Source organism: Delphinapterus leucas, chromosome 1, assembly GCF_059928025.1.
Source record: "Delphinapterus leucas isolate spDelLeu-1000000601 "Yukka" chromosome 1, BTC_Dleu_Yukka2, whole genome shotgun sequence".
In the NCBI taxonomy this organism is placed as follows: Eukaryota; Metazoa; Chordata; class Mammalia; order Artiodactyla; family Monodontidae; genus Delphinapterus; species Delphinapterus leucas.
The window spans coordinates 184,289,708-184,308,944 of NC_143129.1; the positions used below are offsets into that span (position 1 = coordinate 184,289,708).

At 46.3% G+C, this 19,237-nt stretch overlaps 1 protein-coding gene across 8 annotated transcripts in view; it reads left to right on the forward strand.

The window, feature by feature from the left end:
* The window catches only part of RERE (arginine-glutamic acid dipeptide repeats), a 427,727-nt gene that overhangs the window by 361,227 nt on the left and 47,263 nt on the right, over nt 1-19,237 (forward strand). For all 8 annotated transcript variants that reach the window (XM_089901851.1, XM_089901849.1, XM_089901848.1 and 5 more), the window contains one exon: nt 5,327-5,407. In XM_089901851.1, the coding sequence (XP_089757977.1) occupies nt 5,327-5,407 (81 nt within the window). The remainder of the gene's footprint in view (nt 1-5,326; nt 5,408-19,237) is intronic.

Here is a 19,237-nt window from a genome sequence, read left to right on the forward strand (position 1 = left end):
GTAATTACGTAACATGATTATCACTACAATGGCAATCATATTACAGTGTATAAATGTATCAGATTAACATGTTGTGTACCTTGTAACACAGTGTTGTATGTCAAAATACATTTCAGTAGATAAAATCAAAATTGGAGCGCAATCACAAACTAAGTTGTTAAACAAAGCAAAAGAACAGTCTCCTTGCCATTAATAAATCTGTATGTATATTTGGGTCTCATCTGGCTATGACGATTGAGAAATAGAAGAGGACTTGTCTTGTGCTCCCAAAAAACACACAGGTTGATTGAAAACAAAGAGCACCAGAGAAAACAGTGCCAGCACCCAGGGAACCTCAGCTCACGGCTCTGAGAGTGGCCGGACTGCAAGCCTGCGGAGCGTAAGAAGCAGGGCTGCCCGGCACTCGGAGCAGCGGCCCAGCCACAGCTCCCGCCTCGGGAAGGAGCAGCCTTCTTTCTCTTGCACCCTTGGCATCTCAGCAGTCTAACGTCTATACGCCGTCAGGGACAGAACAGCTAAGGGACAGAGACATAATTCATGAGGCCTTGAATCTCAGCACTGGAAATGCTGAATTTCAGCTCAACTGCTAGAATGCTATTAAGAAACAGACCGCGTCTGTGAACTTTCATTTAGAAGCTTCCAGTACCTGTCTGTCTGTGAGTCGATAGTGTTAATTATGAAATTAAAGTCTTAAAAAAGTCAGGGTCTTCATTTGCAGAGAGATGAATGAATCGAGGGAACGGAGACTACAGCCTCAGTAACCTATTTAACATACTGACCTATTCTAATCATTGACCACTCTGAGTGGGTTGGCTTTGTTTCGATTTTAAAGGCTACTCTACATTTCTGGTAAACCACAAGGTAAAGGCTGGTCTCTGAGAAGCAGATGTTTTGCCAGTTTTGAGGCCTTGTGGCTTTCCATAGAGAAGTAACAGTACAGGCCACATGAAGCTTTTACTTCCTTTTTTTAAAAAAGTGGGGCCAGTGGTGCTTTGCACTTGATAGCATAGTCATTGATATACACTGACAGCAGTGGTTTGTGTTCACCATCAGATGTCAAATCCATATTTCTGGAAGTAGTTAGTTTGAAATGTCTATGAGACAAGTGTTCCCAAATGGGCTTGGACCATAGATTTAGCCTTAGAAATAGTAGTGAGAATCTTGGATGGTATTTAGAGCCATGGGAGCGGCAGAAATCATATTGGGAGGGAGTTTGTGGGGAGCAGAAAACCTAGAACAAAGCCTTGGGGAGACTCAGAGGTTGAGGAGAGAATTAAGCCACCAGGTGATATGAGAAAAATCAGCAGAGTTTGGTGTCATGGAGCCAATAAGATCAACTTTGTTATCAAAGTTCAAAATGGACCCTTTGGCATTTAACAGTGTATTTCCACTGTGACCACCCTAGCCCAGGCTCTTGTCATCTCATGGTTTGTTTCATCTGTGTATCTGTGTATCACAGACTTGGGAGCTCCAGCTGCCTAATGCTATAGGGAGGCAAGGTGGTATAAGATACAATTCCTGTCTTTTCAGAGCTCATAGACACTATGAGTACATAAGACCTTTTACAAATAAATAAATGCGAAGTGAATGGGGATGGGGACGGTCAGGGAAGTCTCATTTTGGGGTGAGAGGGATTTGAGCTTGAGTTTGAGGTGAACTGGAGGGTAGGCTGTGCAGAGAAGTATTAAAGGTACCCCAGAGTCGGAAGTTCAGACGGAGGTGGTAGCATGGACCAGTTGGCATTACTGGACATCTGTTTGGAAAGGTAGGCCAGGACAGGATCCTGGTGTGCCTTGAATGCAGGGCTAAGGGTTAAACACCACCTGAAGAGGTCAAAGAGCTATCCTTAGATAGGGCCTGGGGGCAAGATGGTGTAGGACTCATGATGAAATCCGTGGTTTTGAAAAATTCCTCAGCAGAGGCTTGTAAATGGCTGGATGAGAGAGATAGGTTAGTAAGCTAGCTAGTAGGAAAGAAGGGTAAGGGTTTGGCCTGGGACTACTGCTGGAATGAGCGGGAAAGGAAGGCACTGAAAGACCTTTCTTAGGAAGAATACTGAAGAGTTGATTTGATTTGGTGGGGCAGATGGAAAAGGCAGAGTCGCAGATCATGGGACCATGACCGAAATTGCTGACCTTCGTAGACTCTTGGCCCACTTCACCAAGACAGTAGTGCTGTAGGGCATGGATTTTGGAGCCCGGGTTTGAATTCTGCCTTGACTGCTGAGGAGTTGGGTGACCTTGGTCTGGTTACTTAACCCACGGTGCCTCAGCTTCCTTGTCAGTAAAATGGAGATAGTAGTAGTACTTCCTTCTAGGTTGTGAGGACTTTGAGGCTCCTGACATACAGTAGGTACTTCATAACTGTTGAATGGATGCTGTTCAGAGGATTATAACAAGTGGAGGAATCAGGGTCTGAACTCACGTTTGCAGAACTCTCCCACATTACCCTGCTCTTCCAGGTTCAGCCTTTCTCAGGTGCTCCTTCACTGGGCCGGCCTCTCCCAGTGAACCTGTTGCGTGTCCTCACACATGCATGGCCCTGCCATTCCACCATCTGACTCACGCCAGAGCCCACCTCAGCTTTGTGTAGACTCTCCCTGTCTGATTGCCACTTCCTATTCTCTGCCTCTGCCTTTCCTGGAGGCCTTCCCACCCCTCCACACCTGCAGATGCTGTCTGCTCTTCTCGATCTGCTTCCGTGAAGGCATTCTGAACAACAGTCCCTCCCTCTTCTCGGCTCCCTTGAAGCACTGGTGAGCTGCCCTTCACTACTTCATGCTTGGCCGACCTAAGTCTCAGATTGTTCTGTAATCACCTCACACACATTTACCTTACCTGCAAAAAATGAATCCGTTTTAATAAAGGTCCATGGCTACCTCTTTTGTTGTTGTTATTTAAAAAATTCCTCCCAGTGTTAGGTGCTCACTAAATACTTAACTTCTTAACGAGTAGATTAAGAAGCATTAATTCTGAAGGCTGAGGTTGAGCTCCGGTCATCCTCATCTCACACCTGGGCTCCCTCTCCAGCCTTTTTAACTGCATTGCAGCCAGTCTGTCCCTAATGCACGCCGAGGGCCACACTGCCACCAGAGCAGTCTCTGTGCCGTCTTTTCATGGAACGCTCTTGCTTACACTTCTCCGCTGGCCTACAGCTAGGAGCAGAACTCTTCAGCCTGGCCTGGAAGGTTCTTTGCAACCTGACCCTCTCCCCACCTCTTCAGTCTTACCTGCTGGGACTCCACTCCGGACACCCTGCGCTCCTCGCAGTTCCCAGGGTGATCTGTGTGCCCTTCCTGGCCGACCCCTCTGCCTGGAGCCCTGCTGAGCCCACCTGACAGGCTCATGCTCCCCCTTGTCTCGCCCCTACGATGGCAGCAGAGTAAGTTGCTTCCTCCTCCTGACCCCACCTCCCGCCCTTTGTTCCTCTGCTGCTTTTCGTTGGGGCCCAGAGATTGATCTGTTTACCCTGTTTGCCAGGCCTGCTCCTTGAGGGCAGGGCAGTCTCGTTCCTCTCCACATCCCGGTGGAGATGTGAAGATGTGGAGGTGCTCTGCACGCAGCCCGGGATGCGTGCTGAGCATGTAAATGATACTTTTTTCAGGTAACGAGGGTCACTCTGCTTCAGACTAGAGCAGAGCTTCTTTCTTGTGCCTTGCCAGATTTTTCCTTTTGAACTATACGAATTATGTTGAAAACTGACAGTGATGAGTCATATCTTAGAAAGGGGTGAAATCTGAAAATGCAGAGCCTCCAGGAATGTTGTAGGAGGTTATACAGATCGGTCTTCCCGGCCAAGTCTGGCTCTTCACTGAATTCGCCCGGCTGGTCTCAACCGCGGGGAGTGGGAGGGACTCCCCTCCCGGTGGGCAGGTGATTTATTGGCTGGGAAGCTTCCGCGGTGATTTAGTTGTGAAACGACGCCCTGCGAGGTGCCGGCTGAGGCCTGGGCCGGGCGGGAGCGGCCGCCCACAATCCCGGGCCGGAGGGACCTCGGGGGTCGTCGGGGCCAGCCCCCCCATTTCGCAGCCCGGGTGCGGCGGGCGTGCGCTGCTGACTCTGCCCGTCCGGGGGGAGGTCCGGAGACGCAGCAGCCCGGGGAGGGCCCCAGCCCGGAGCCAGCACCGCGGGCGCCCTCCGCTCGCGCCCGCCGCGGCGGGGAGGAAGTTTCCGTGCTCCGCCGCCCGGGTCGACTCCCGCTGTTCGGAAGGAGGAAACCGAGGTACCGGGCCGGGGTCCCGCGCGGAGCCTCGGGGCGGAGGCCGGAGCCGGGCCGGCGGGCGGCGCGGCGATCCAGGCCGCCTTTTGCAGCCGCCCGCGGCCGCGCTGGGCTCTGCGCGCCGCTCCGGCCTCCTCCCCCGGCGGCGGCGGCGGCGGCGGCGGCGGCCGCCCCAGCCCCGCGCCCCGCGCCGCGCGGCCCCGCCGCGGTCACACGCCGAGCCGCCCGGCCGCCTCCGCCCTGCGCTTTGTGGAGCCGGAGCCCGAGCCCGAACCCGAGCGCGAGCCGAGTGACAGGCGCGGCCTCCCGCCACCCGGACCCTGAGTGCGGCCCGCGGCGGCCCCGCGTACCTGTGGCTGACGGCGGTCGGCCGCGCGGGACCCGACTTCGCGGGCCGAGGTGGGGTCCGGGGATCCGGCAGTGGCCTCGCTGTGGCGGGGAGGGGCTGCCCAGGAGGAATGGGACAAAGTGAAAGTCCCTGGGCTGCCGAGGGAACGGGGGCGGGGAGGGGCCGGGAAGGAGGAGGGGTGCTGGTGTTTGGGTGCCTGGTGCCCCGAGGTGGCTCTTGCGGCCGGCGTGGCGGGGCACGCAGGCCGGCCGGGGTTCGGGCCCGGTGGGCTGCCGCGGTGCTGCTGCCGTCCTGGTGAATTCCCCGGACGAACGAAAGGCCTTTGAAGCCTCCAGGGTGCCCTTCTGGAGGAAAGTCTCCAGCTTTGCTCCCGTTCCCCCCTTCTGCTCGGCACTTTGGGAAGCTTCGTTCTCAGATGGGGACCAGTTGTGCTGTTTTATTGATGGAAGCACGGAGCGTATGTGTTGTTTATACCTCCGTGGACCGATGCAGAGACCGGAGGCAGCGAAGGCACAGACGGCTGCTTGCCTCAGACACGGGACGTCCTCCTTAGCCTGTCCGAGTGCGGGACTGGGGATCTGACGGAGGCTGTCTGGGCGCGGGTCCCGGCTGTGCTGCTGAAATATTCCCGCAGCCGTGTCGACGTTCCCTAGCTCGGACTTTTTTGGGGTTGTTATTCTGCTGATTGCAGAGATCTTTGCTGACATCCTGTGTTGTTTTTGGCTTTTACATCCCATTTGTTGTTTCTTTTTATCACAGAAACGCTTCGTTAAGGGGCTTAGGCAGTACGGCAAGAACTTCTTCCGAATTCGAAAGGAGCTGCTTCCCAATAAGGAAACAGTGAGTACAATTGGACTTTATGTAACTTGATTTTTTCCTCTTCGCTCCTGCTGCTTCTCCGCACTTGATCTTGTGAAATGGTTTCCTTTAACCCTGTGTTGTGCTGGCCTCTAGGATTCTATTAATTTTACTTCCTTCACCTTTAGTTTTAGCTCAGGATTCTAGATGGTAAAGTGACTGATTATGCTTATCCCCAAGAAAGTGGATTTCAGAACAGAAGAGTCTTTGGCAGGAGAGGTTGGGGGGGGGCGGGGAGTCTGGGGTGTTGGGGAGTTAACATCTAATTTTAAATACAGTGGGTGAAATAGAAAATATCATTTATCGCTTGTTTGGATTTGGTTATTGACAAAAGTCATCAACAAACAATAGAGCTAAGAGGTTTGTAGCTCAATATACTTTAAATTCTCTGGGGACTTTTTTTTTTTTTTTAATGTTGCTATGTTTTGAAGAGTAGTTGTACCTAATTTTCCAGCCCTAAAAGTTTGCACTTTTCATTGGACAGATACACAAGGATCCCTGTAAGTTGCTTGAAATGAGGCTTTTAAAAATTCCTTTGATATTTCACAAAGCTGAGAATCAGGTCTGATGAACGCTCTTGTTAAACTTGGGGTAGGTGGGTTTGCTAAGGAGGCTTGGGAGTGAAGTTATGTAAAGAGAATGCTAGCAGGAGATTCTTTCAGTCTTACCTGAATGTGCCTGTGGTTTCCTACAGGTGGTATTGGAGGAGGGTGGGGAAAGTCCTCCCTGCGGCTAGGCCAAGGAATAGGGGAGACGGGGGTTGGGGGGGTGGGGGGTGGAGGGGTGGAGTAGGCCAGCCACTTACCAGTGCCTGTGGCCCAAGTACTACAGAAGTGCACTTCAGGACTTGGGGATGGGAGGTGAATATTTAGACATTGAGTGCTGCTTCCCCCACCCCAGGTTTTGGGAGTGGATGGAGGAGAATATCCATGAAGAATACCCATGACAAAAGCTGATGGGTTGGTTTGGGTTTTGGTTTTCTAATTGGGTATTGTTTATTGATTTCCTCTTATTCAATTTTGTTTCTTTTATTCAGGTTTTTTGTTTTTTTTTTAAACCAACTGTTTCTGGATACGTTTTCTGTACAGCACCTTATAAACAGACCTCATAATAGGGGAGAAGCGTTCTGAGATTTCAAGTATAGCCTCATGTAAATTGGTGGTTTGCATTAATCAATCATAATTAGATTAAGTTTTCAGTATTTATTATACATGTAAATATGCTGAGATGGGTCATTGTGAGGATAGCTGAAAAAAAAAGCTTGTTTATGGACATTAAACTAAAATATATTAGCACTCTAATATAATCAAGTGACTTTTTGCTCTTTCCAGAACAGAGTGGTAAGAGGTATTTAATGTGGAGCAATGAAAGACTTTTTATGTTTTCTGAGGATTTCAGTTATTTGAAGTAAAAACTAAAAAGGCTTTACCCTGCAAAGTATAGGAATTTTGGTTTGGCCCAGTTGGAGTGAAAATGAGAGAGATCATTGAGTAGATTTGAGCTGATGTGAGGGGCCAGATTATAACCTCTCAACTCAATTTTCTCTCTCCCTGTGCTCTGCTAAAAGTTGCAAAACATGAAGAATTTGATACAAGATATCCCTCTACAATTATTTTATCTTTCTCTTTTAAAAAGTAAACTTAATAGCAAGATTAAGCATTGAATCTAAAATCTGGTGTCTAACATTTGAAAATGCCAGACACTTTGCATGTTATCTCCCCTGTGAAAAGGGATCTGAATAACCTTTAACCTAGGGAATGGTCTTCTAATCTGTTTTTCCTCTTGCTCTTGGTTGTCGATTATTCTTACTGATGATGTCTGACTCAGTAGTAGCCTCTTTTTTTGCCACACAGAAGTTCTCAGTACAGCAACCTTTTGAGCAGGTTCTCTGGTCTTTTCCAGGCGCCTCTTTCCTGAGACGCTTCCCCATCACTTCTCTGCAGTCCCTGTTTCCCAGCCATGTGGCTCCAATCCTCCCATCTCCTCTGGCACCCAGCGGTCTTCCTGTTTCCAGCCTCTTCCTCAGGGCACAGTCATTGGAGCTGATGGGAGAGTTGTTTGCAGCACTGGAGAATTTATTAGGGCTGAACATTGGCTAACTATTCCTAGTGTCCTGCTGTCTTTTGCATGGAATTGGAGGAGGTTGGTAGTAGGATAAATCTTAAGCATTCTCGTCAGCTGGGAGCGGCACTCATATTTTCCTTAGTTATCAGCATGGCCAGGCTAATCATTCACAGGTCATACAGAGGGGAGGGCAAAGGTTATTTTTCACTTTTGCTGCAGAAGATGAGAAAATTTGTAGGTACCAGTGTTCTTGGTTCAAAACTACCTAGGTAGAAATCTTCATATGGTCATGCCTTATAAAAATACACACATATATAAGTGTGTGTGTGTTTGTGTATGTACACACACACACACACACACACACACACAGCAAATCCCGCTAACCTAGATACTTCCCATATTGTCTTCTATTTACTGGAATTATTAACTCATTTCTTTGCTATTCTCAACCAACTTGAAACTTCAGAAGGGTGTCAGCATCCAGAAGAACACGCCTGATTGGGCATGGGCGTGGGGTCAGCAGACTGTGTTCTATTCTTGGCCTTACCAGTAACTATAGTACTTGATGATCTCTTTTAACTGGGCAGTCTTCTTTGAGCTGTTCATTGGCAAGTTCAGGTCAAATCCTGACAGGGTCTAGGAAATTATTTTCTCTAAAATGGTGTGTGTTTGCATGAGAATTTTATTGGTGTTAGAATCTTTATAAAATGTTTGTACGTCTTTGGCTGTCGCTGTGCCTGAGACCAAAGTGATGGTTCTTCTCTCCTCTGCCACTTACCTGCCATAGGGCCTTAAGCGGATTATTCAGCCTCCTGTCCTCTAATGTCTGGGTCTGTACAATGGGGTGATCCTTCTACCCCTTAGAATTTTTTTTTAATTTTTAAATTAAATTAAATTTTTTTTATTGGAGTATAATTCTTTACAATGTGTGTTAGTTTCTGTTGTAGGACAGAGTGAATCAGCTACGTGTATACACATATCCCCTCCCGCTTGGGTCTCCCTCCGCCCCCCTCCAGAATTGTTTTGAGAATTTAAATGAGATACCGCCTATATAAAGAGTGCCTAAAAACACTTGAAAATGATTGTTCTTCTTATCTACCCTGAATACTATGTAAAGTAGCTAAATGCTATGAAAAGTACAGAATTATATTCTGCTTGTAAACATATTGAACCTATATAAAAAGAAATTACCTGTTTTTCATTAATCTGTCTTGCAGAAAACCCATTTAATTGAAAAACAGAGTGGGTGGAGGGCACTGCCTAGTCTAAAAGATGGAATTCCTCTGTCTTGAAGCTTTGTTGAGGAGACTTCCACGCTTATCAGGCCACTGGGTGCCGATGTACGTTCAGAGCTTCCTGGTAGGCACGGATACGGAGAGCTCTCCCAGCTCTTTTGGTTTCTGGTGTTTATTACTCAGGAGCTAAATCTGGCTTTTCTCTGAACACTGCTGCCCACTGAAGTGGGAATAGTGGCTGTGATTGTGGAAAACCAGCTGTTTATGGAGGTTTAGTTGAGTGGGTATTACGTGTTAACCTCATGTTACCCGAGAGAATAACTGCAAGTCAGAGAGTTTAGTATCACAGTCGTGCAGATATCCTATAGTTGATCGTCTTTCTCCCCGTTCTCCCTTCCTCTAGAACTATTTGCCTCCCCCAAGTGCTTATAAGATGTATAATTAGTAAAATACGGTAAAGAATTTTTGCTAAGCATCTCAGGTTCCCCTTGGCTGTATGCTTCTTCTCTCTCAAGACACTCTTTGGCCTAAACCACATCAGAATCTTGGGTATTAGTACATTTGTATAAATCACAGTGAGTGCCCCGTAGCTGAGCTTCTGAGAAAATGATGGGGAACAAGGCTTCTTGGGTTCTGCTTTAAGCACTGCCGCGTAATCTTTGGCTTGATGAATCACATGACCTTTGATGCCAAGGTAATGCCTGAAAAAACAGGAGACCTAGTAGTGTTGAATCTTAATTACCAGGAAGGGAATCCATGTTACAAATAACACAAAATCATAGGTGTTCCAAAAATAATTTTTCGTTTGATTTTTACACATTGTAGTTTTCTTCAAAAACATGAGATGATTACTCAGGTGACAGTGACATATAGTATCTTCTTTCGTGCTGAGAACATCTCTTTGTTGTTTGAACCAAAGACTTTTCCGTGTCTGACACTGGGGTGGTTGTCCCTTGAATCCTGGCTGGCCTTTGTGTAAAGCTCTGTCTGCTGGCGCTTGGACAGATCCAGCCAGCATTGCATCGTAGGCAGGGAGCACGCACTTAGTGACCTGTCTCAGTGGCAACTAACCTTAGTGAGAAGACAATTTGATCCACCCCGACTTCATAGGGAGAAGAGGTGCCCCTAGAGGATTATTAGCCCCTGGATGGAGCAGGGGGACAGGCACACACTCTTGACTCTCTTTCTCATCTCTTAGTTTTATTTTTGAATACCTAGCCCAACAGAGATGAAGCTCATGTTATTTGTAAACCCAGTTACTGGTGCCTTAATACTTACTATGCCAGAAATCCATTTTCACCCACTTCCCATTTTCAGAGCTAGTTAAACATGCCATATGGTTCAATTTTAGAAAATTTTGTATACCACTGAGCGCTGTAATGGTGGGATGTCTATAGAGAGAGCAAGGTGCCACCCGTGCCCTGCAGGGAGCTGGCATTGCAGCAGGGAACATGAGCCATTTGCAGGCCTGCCATGTTTGCCAGTTTGTGCTTAGGGCCCTGGTAGAGGTCCGGGTCCCACAGAGCCTGGGGGTTTCTGGAAGGCTAATTGGAGGATGTGGTGTTTGAACTGAGCTTCGAAGGAAGGAAGGATATAGGCCATGGTTGGGAGGGTGGAAGAAAAGCGACTTTCCAGCTGTTGGAAATATCACGAGCAAAGGCATGGAGAGAGGAAATTGCAAAACGTGCCCGGCAAGTCCATGAGTGCGTTCGGAGAGAAGGCTGCACGAGCTGATGCAGTGGGATTTAGGCCAAGCTTATGGCTTGGAGGTAGACTTGGGGGGACCTTGCTGTCTCTCCAAAGAGTGCGTTTGGGGACCCATTGAAGTCTTTTGAGAAGAGAGGTGAGAGCATGGGAGGTGAGCATTCTTGAGCAGCACCAACGAGATGGAGACCAGAGAGGAGGTTCTTAATAATTCAGTCTAGTAGTAGGACAGAAAGTGGGGAATCGTCAGTGACTTGTGGAAATGGAAGTCTTTTATCTTGACTTTCTCTGTTGAAAACGTGTCACTGTTTTTTTGTTTGTTTTTGTTTTTTTGAATGGGACCAAGGGGCAGCTGTTTTTGATGTTTTGAGCTTTTTTAACCTTGGGTGATAGGATGAAAAGTATTGGAGATTTAAATTTTTGAGAAATAACATGAAAATCGACCACCTTTCTCAGCCACATTTCTGGGAACGAATTCTATTAAGTATATGCATAACTACTGAATGTTAGTTGTTCATTTCTTCAGGCAAAATATCTTTTGCAGAGAGCATGTTCTCCTGTCAAAGAATTACCACTATTGAGAAAGGGCTTTAAGACCAAGTAATCGGGGACTTCCCTGGTGGTGCAGTGGTTAAGAATCCGATTGCCTGCCAGTGCAGGGGACACGGGTTCGAGCTCTGGGCCGGGAAGATCCCACACGCCGTGGAGCAACTAAGCCCATGCGCCTCAACTACTGAGCCTGCACTCTGGAGCCCACGAGCCACAACTACTGAAGCCTGTGCGCCTAGAGCCCGTGCTTCGCAACAGGAGAAGCCACCACAACACCGCAACGAAGAGTAGCCCCCACTCGCCGCAACCAGAGAAAGCCCGTGCGCGACAACGAAGACCCAATGAATAATAAAATAAATATTCCCATTTTCAGAGCTAGTTAAACATGCCATATGGTTCAGTTTTAGAAAATTTTGTATACCACTGAGCACTGTAATGGTGGGATGTCTATAAAGAGATGCAAGGTGCCACCTGTGCCCCACAGGGAGCTGGCACTGTGGCAGGGAAGATGAGCCATTTGCAGGCCTGCCATGTTTGCCAGTCAAAAATAAAAATAAATAAATTTTAAAAAGATACTTAAAAAAAAGAGACCGAGTAATTGGGATTCTGTTAATATTAAGAGGTTAAAAATGACTCTAGCATTTAATACTAGCGTTCAGCATGAAGCTTTATTTAACTTCAGGTTATAACCTTAGATAAACAAACTTTCTAGCCTCATTAATGCTTAATCTAATGTTACATAACAAAGTGTGAACTTCCTGAATCGGTTGATACTATTGAGGACACAAATGTGTTATAGCCACATAACACACTTGATTTTAAGCCAGAGACCTGGACTGCAAATGCTGTGTGTTCTCACCGCTCTCAGTGTGGTCCTCAGACCAGCATTATTGTCATCACCTGGAGCTTGTTAAAATTGCAGCCTCTCAGCCTCCTGTCCGTTCCTATTGAAGCAGAATCTGCATTTTAATAAGCTCCCCAGGTGATTGGAATGCAGAGTAAAGTTCAGGAAGCCCTGCTGTTTACAACGATGAAGACTTGCAGATTCTTAATCCTATATGTCACATTCATTCTTAAAATAATGTGGTTTTCATTCTGTTAAAGCTGTAAATTGTTTCGCTATTAAATAGGGCTTGATTTTGCTTTTCGAAGGGTTACGGAGTATTTCAAACATATAGAAAAGTATCTGGGATTATTTTCATGATCAATAATAGAATTTCCCAATATGGCTTCCCTCTTCCTGTCTTCCATTTTGTCCTAGAAACACAATTGTAACTCATGTCATATTTCCTTTTATTTTTTTTGGCCGCACCATGCAGCTTGTGGGATCTTAGTTCCCTGACAAGGGATCGAACCGGGGCCAACGGCAGTGAAAGCGTGGAAGCCTAACCACTGGACTGCCAGGGAATTCCCGATGTCTCACTTCATATAAAAACTGTTTTTATCTTTTGACATGCAACCAAAATATGTGAGTTAGGCTAGCCTAGACCCTACTGAAGTTTCTAATAGAAACCTTTTTATTTAAAGGATGAGCTTCGCTTATTAATATGAAGTTTGCATATTTAATACTACAGTGTTTTTAAGTGTTTCTTTCACTGGAACCCCTATACGTGAAGAAGAAATGTAAATATTTTGAGAGGTTGGCAAGAAGTGGGTACAAGGACTGACATGTGCCATACCTCTTCCCTTAATAATTTGTCCTGGGGTAGGTGCAGGTAGAGTTGGGATTTTCCACTCAAAGCAGAAGTGATTACTCACAGAAACAGGCTCTGCATTTTGGCAGCAAGTGCTGTGATCCTATAGTTCTTCCCATTAAAATGGAGCAGAGCCTTGAATCTATTCATTCTGAGAGTCTAAACTGTGGTTATTTGACTGGGCAGTGGTCCAGTTTTGACTAGGGTAATCTGAGAGAGAGTGGCTGATTCCCTTGTGTAAGTGAAGCAGTTAAGAAATTTGCATGTAAGAAACTTTTTTGCTGCTGATGTTGGGGGAGAGGGGAGGACTTTAAAAATTAGATGACTTTTAAATTTGTATTTATCTATTTTTAAAGAGTAATTATTTTTAACCTTTTTGGAATCAATTTTATGTGGCATCAGGTTAAACAAACTATATTGAAACTTCCAGAGAGTTAGATGACTTTTTAAACCAGGGCCTTGGATATTTGCTGTTCTCGGTGTAAACATCTTAGGCCTGTCCTCGGTCTCATCCTACGTGTTAGGACTGGTAGGAATGGCATGAGTGTGCTTTGATTGCATGCGCTGTATTACTTGTAGAAACTGTACTCAAATGAAAAACCCCTTGGACTTCAGTGTTACTGAGCACAGTGCTGCTTGTAAGGATGGGTTATTTATTTGCTGTTGGCCTTTGCTAACGTATATTTCTTATGATTTGGCTGGATCTTTGTTACCTGGTGACTTTTAAGATGGAGCCATTTATGACTTTGAAGCCTAAATAGACTCACTCATTTTATTAGCTAGTAAAAGCAAATGGAAGGCTTGCAATGGTCTTTAAGAAGACTTACAAGCTGTGATTATAGTCAGTGTGTTTATCTACTTGGAGCTCGTATTTTATATCGTAAGTAGATTTTTGTTTTTTAGCCTTAACGAGATCCGTGAACCCATCCTAACTTTGAAAGTCCAGTTTGCTGATGCTTTAAAAAAATAGATCTAGTCTGTTAAAAACTGACATGAAAAATAAGTTTTAAAATGTATCTGAAGTCATAATTCTTGAATAATTGATTCATTTTAATCTTACTTGAACTTATGCCCTTGAGTAATAGTTAGGAAAAATTAAGAATAAAAATTAATCGTATTGTTTTGAAACATGAAGCAAAGCATTCACCTCGGTCTCATTCACAGCTGCTCACCCGTTGGTGGGAAGGACACCCCGCCCCATAAAAAATGTTTTCTGTTGTGTGTAATTTGAAAGCCATTCATTGTATTATGGAAATAGGAAAGGCAAGCCAGAGAAACCTGTCTTGGGACACCAGAATTCCATTAAGCTCAGTTTTCTTTTTGAGATGTTTAATTTTTAAATTAACTTTCAATGGTAAGGGCCTTTGTTATTTTTTTCCGCTTTGGAGATATAATTCTTCTGTTCAGATCCTTCTTCTGAATCCTCTAAATTGTGGCATCGTAATTCTCAGGAATTGGCCTTTGAGGTGACCAAACCATCCTCGCAGTGGGCAAAATTGGGAGTGTTTGGGAAGAACTGTTCTGGGGAACGTTTGGTAGCCAAGGCCTGTGCTCTGCGGGGCGCCTGGGGTGCGTGAAAGGGGGCTTGCCCTCCTGCAGCTCACAACCTGGCGAAGGGGCGGTGGCTTTGTGCTCTTCCCTGGAAGGTGCCCGAGTTGCAGTCACTGAGGCTGTCCTGAGCTCAGGTGTAGGGGTCCTGCTTCAGGTGTGCGTCTGTGAAGGCCATGCAAGCCTCTTTCTCTGTGGACTGGTGGCCATTACACAAAGAGCCCAACTTCTCTCAGCGGAACTGTGTTTTGTTCTGCCCTTTAAAAATTAATATTTTGTTTTAGTCTTGGACTGTAGACTCTGCTTCCCTTTTTCTTTGATGCATTTCTGTTCTGCACATTTACATGCATCTGTGTATGTATATGGAATACATATATGAGGTTCTGGGCAGGAACCTTATTTTAATACCTCTTTATATCACCTTTAGTGCCCTGTAATAGGCCCTGACTTAATATTTGTTAAAAATGAAGTGTGTGTGTTCACACATGTGTGAATGATGGGATAGAAATACATTGTGTGTGTATATATGTCTTAAAAGATTAAAACTCAACGTTTTAAAGGACCAGTTGAAGCCTGGCCATCCCAGGCCTTACACCATGTAGTGGACAGGAATCCTTGTTAACTCGTGTCCCCAGATAGTAAGACTGTGACTCTGGGTTCACTGTGCACATTGGACTTTCCGGTTCTGTTCATCATGGGCAGTAAATCAGCTCTACTGTTTGCACAGCAATTCCGTTTTCTAGATTATTTATAAGATTGAAACCCATTGTTTATTTTTCTCAGCAGGTTTATTGAGTGAGTCAAGAATAAAATATTGTCTTAAGCAGTAGAGCAAGCCATTAGCCAATTGCAGCCTCAAAATGGTCACTAGAGTGTGCGTGTGTGTGTGCGCGCGTATGTGTGTGTCTGCTGGAGGTGAGAGCCAAGTGAGGTGGGGGAGGTTCAGTGTTGCCAGCTTTGCAGCTTTGCAAGGTTCCTGTGACTCTTTATGGATATTTTTTCCTTTTAGTCAGTTAGTGAGTCACCATCATATGCTATTTTATTATCTTGAAAACAGTCTGGAATTTTTATTCTGTGTCTTTGCTGTGTGAGTGAAACACCACTGGGGATGTTCTGAACAATATTAAGCTGAAGTTTTTCCTGTAATGTTTGGTTATGTGTTTTCAGCTGAGCTGTTGTCTTTTTGTTCCCATGTGCAGGAGTTGGATTTTTCTTGAGTTTGGCAAGAAATGGTGACTTTCATGTATTTGATTATTTTAGAGGGCTGGAACCAGCATAGGTCCAATGCCTCTGGGATTTGGTGATTATTGATTTAGGCATACGCCTCCTAAGATCAGAACCTGGTTCATTTTCCCACAAATGCTCTGCTTGGGAAATGTGTTAATGAGGTACATTGAATGAGTCAGCTTTGTGGCTTAAGTTGTCAAGGGAGGTGTTTAAGTTTTGGAGGGAAAATCTGGATTTGTGGAGTAACTGAGTTCAGAAGGAAATCGGCCCGGTGAACCTGTATACATGGCCAGCAGGGAGTAAAGCAAGTAGCAAGTGAACTGGGTAAGCTGTACACATTCTGCAGAGAGTGGGATAAAAAGCAAGGCAAAGCTTCTTTTGGGGTGGGGGCGGGTGGCGCACAGTGTGGCTTGTGGGGTCTTAGTTCCCTATCGTGTGACTCAGGAGAGAAGTCCATGTGTTTCTCTGTACCATATTCCGTCCACCAGATGTCTAGGCAGAATAATACAGCGAAAGGACAGAATGCTTCTTATGTAGTCATTTTGTATTCATATTAAAATGTGCAAGTTTAAAATTAAGAATATGCACCCATTTGTCCAGTATATTTGTCTTAGTCTCAGACTAAAGCATACTGTTTTCTTTTGTACTATATTCTGCTCTAATCACTAATTTCCCAAATGCTAAATTGTCTATGAATACTCAACGTTGTTATACAATTTTTTTGGAAATCAGTGACTTCTGATGTCTAGATAGCAAGAATGTAAACAGTTTGTGGTTTATTCTTCATACCAGTTGATCAGCCAGCGCTGCCAGTTCACTGAGTATCCGGAGAAGATGAGGGTTGGGTGGGCCTCTGCTCCCTCGGGGGTTGCTCCCGCTGTTTCATTGCCGCAGTGTGGGTTGGCGTGAACCCAAGTGCTAACCTGTGCGGTGTGGGCCATGAGTGGGGCCTCCTGGAAGATGTGCTCATGATCAGGGCTGGAAGCTGTTTGAAGGATAGGTTTTTTAAATGTTAAAACTTGTTTGAAATGTCTTGCCAGAGAAAGTTCTTGAAGTATCCTTATCTATTGAGGAATTTTCAAAATACCTGAGTCCCTCTGCAGCATCCGTACAGAATGTGCTCCGCTGCTTCTGAGAACCTGGTAACAGTGAACCCATTAAATGTGACCTGGTGGTTTTGGTCAGTTGTATTGTTTGAAGTGCCCTCCTTTTACTGAGCCGGAATTGGAATCACTTCTCCTTCTGTAGGTCGTCCTGGTAGAGAGAATTGTTGCTGCGACCCTCCCTCTCAGAGGGCTCTCAGATAAGTCAGGGTAGGTGGCACGTTCCCTGCCTGGGCTTCTGGCTTCAGGCTGCGCAAGCACACGTCCGCCCCACACCTTGGCTGGGTCAGCTTCTGGAGCAGAGGGGCTGCCCCCCTCCTCCCCCAGCCCCTCCCCCAGCCCCACCCCCTCTTCACCCGTCCCCTCCCCCTCCTCCCCTGGGCCACTCCCTCTCCTCGCTGGGCCCCTCCTTCTCACCCCGCAGGCAGGCACAGGAGCTCATTGCTTGGCATGCTTCCTAGAGTAACAAAGTCACACTGCAGGCTTTGTTTGTTCTGTCGAGTTTAGCACGTCTTGAGGTTAGCATCTTTACCCCAGGTCTCATTTCCCACAATGAGAAGGTGTTAACGTTAGGATTTAGTAAAGGACGTTACCCGGTACAGCAGTGCATACTCAGACTAACCATCAGTGAGGCCATTTGAACACCCAGAGTGGACTTAAGCACTTAAATCTTACTGAGCAGAGATTTCCAGTAACAAACCACAGCATAATCATGCATGAAACAGTAGGCTTCTCTCTTGTGGGAAAGACCATTAGCTTTAGTCACAGCCCCAGACCCTCCCCAGGAACCTGTTGGCGCTGATCATCTTGGCACCAAATCTGCCCCTCAAACCCATTCCTACATGTTTTGGTAAACTACGGCTGGAGATCAGATAGCAGTCCTTTAGCAGACAAATGCCTTTATCTGTCTGCTGCTTTTGTTCCAGCCTGCGGTTGCATGTAAAGCTGGAGTTCTCCTCCCCTCCCTCCAGGGAAAAAAGCCTGGAAAGGGGCTGTTGACGCATTAAACTGCCGGCCCTGGATTTCAAGGTGAACCATTGCTCTGGTGCATGCTGTCCGTTCTCCAGGTTGGACTTGCTGCCTTTCACTGGGCCTTTCTCGTCCCCAGACCCCTTCCTCCTCCTTCCAGGTTGGTAGGGAGAGCACCCCAGCAGTGTGGTGAGTGCACCCTGACCAAAAAAGGGTGGCAGCCTCACCTGTTGTAGTAAACTAATCCAGTCTGAGTAGGAAGTCTAGCATTTCGTTCTGTTTACCGGTGCTGCATAGCAAGAGGGCAAGGTCACAAGGTCTGTCACTCAGCTTCACAACTGCTGTCTTAGATAAACACAGATCCTTAGGTGTCAGGTTGACCATTTCCTGTTCTCAGATGCTGTACTCCCTCTGCTGGTTTGGTGATGCTTCTTTAAGAAATTTATGCGGCTCGTTGCTGAAGATGACATGGTCTCTTTCCCCAGGCCTTCAGCTGTGTATGTTGCACAGGGAAAACTAGAGAACTCCCTCTGGCTGTGGGAAAATTATTTCAGTTCTTAGACAGGGATGGCCAGGAATAGATGTGATAGAAATTCCTCTGCCTCACATCCCACCCCTAAAATATTACCAGACTGTGTAACTTGTTTGGGGTGCCCCCAAACCGAGCATTTCTCAGTTCGACTTTCTGTTCACTCTTGTTTTCTTTCACTGCCGCCCCCCGCCCTCAGCCCAGCCCCCCACACTCGCAGCGGGAGTCATCTAATAGCACACATAACCTTTAAGCCAGAAAGAAAGTGCATTGCTTATAACAGAACAGATCTCTTTTCTGCTTTTATTTTGAAGTCCTCCGTGTTGTTTAATGTGGAGGATATTCGCGCTGAAGGCCTGTTCCAAGTAGGCATTCGTACATCCCAGAGGAACTTTTGATTTATTTCCTTAACTCTGCCCTCCTTTCTCTGTGGTTCAGAAACCTTTAATGATCTGTGAAGCTCTGAGACTTCAGTGCAAAACAGTAGTTGGTTTAAGAACCCCTCCCACTATATAAAAGGACTTCCAGTTTCCACATGCTGGGTTTTTGACTCCCTGAAAGGCTGACCTCTCACAAATTTTGGTTCTACAGCCTGGTATCCTGGGTTGGGGCCTTGATAATGCTTTTGTGAAATATTTTTTCCTCCTTCTCTCCCTCTTTGAAAGGTTGTAATGAAAATTCTGGGCTCTTGGCCAGCCTGTGGGATGCGATACAGTAGAAATGTTTCTGGAGCCCTTGGTTACGGCTCAGCTTTGATTAGGGTTACTTCCCGTAAGCTTAATTTTGTCCCGCCCCCCCCCCACCCCCGCCTACCTTTTTTTATGGCTAAGAAGGTTAACTTTAGCCAAGGTTGAGCATTTTATTGCGCAAGCTGCTGCAGCCTTGGTGTCACCATGCCAGGCTTTTGTGGCAGAAAGAGACAAGGGGGAAACAACTTTTTCCCTCCATGTTTGCGTTTCTTCCTCCCAAGACTGCCTTCTCCTTTTATGCCTGCTTTCCCGTGAGCAAGGTCTGTTTCTTCTACTCACGGTGTTCCAGGAAACCGTCGTTGGACTTGTCTTGGGATTTTGTTAAGCTGAAAATCATGGTAGACCTCCCTCTTCCGGGTTTCTGCCAGGCGGAGGGAGGAGCCTCCCAGAGCAGCAGTCGACAGTGACACTCCTTTGATCCTCCTGTGTTTCTCCCATTTC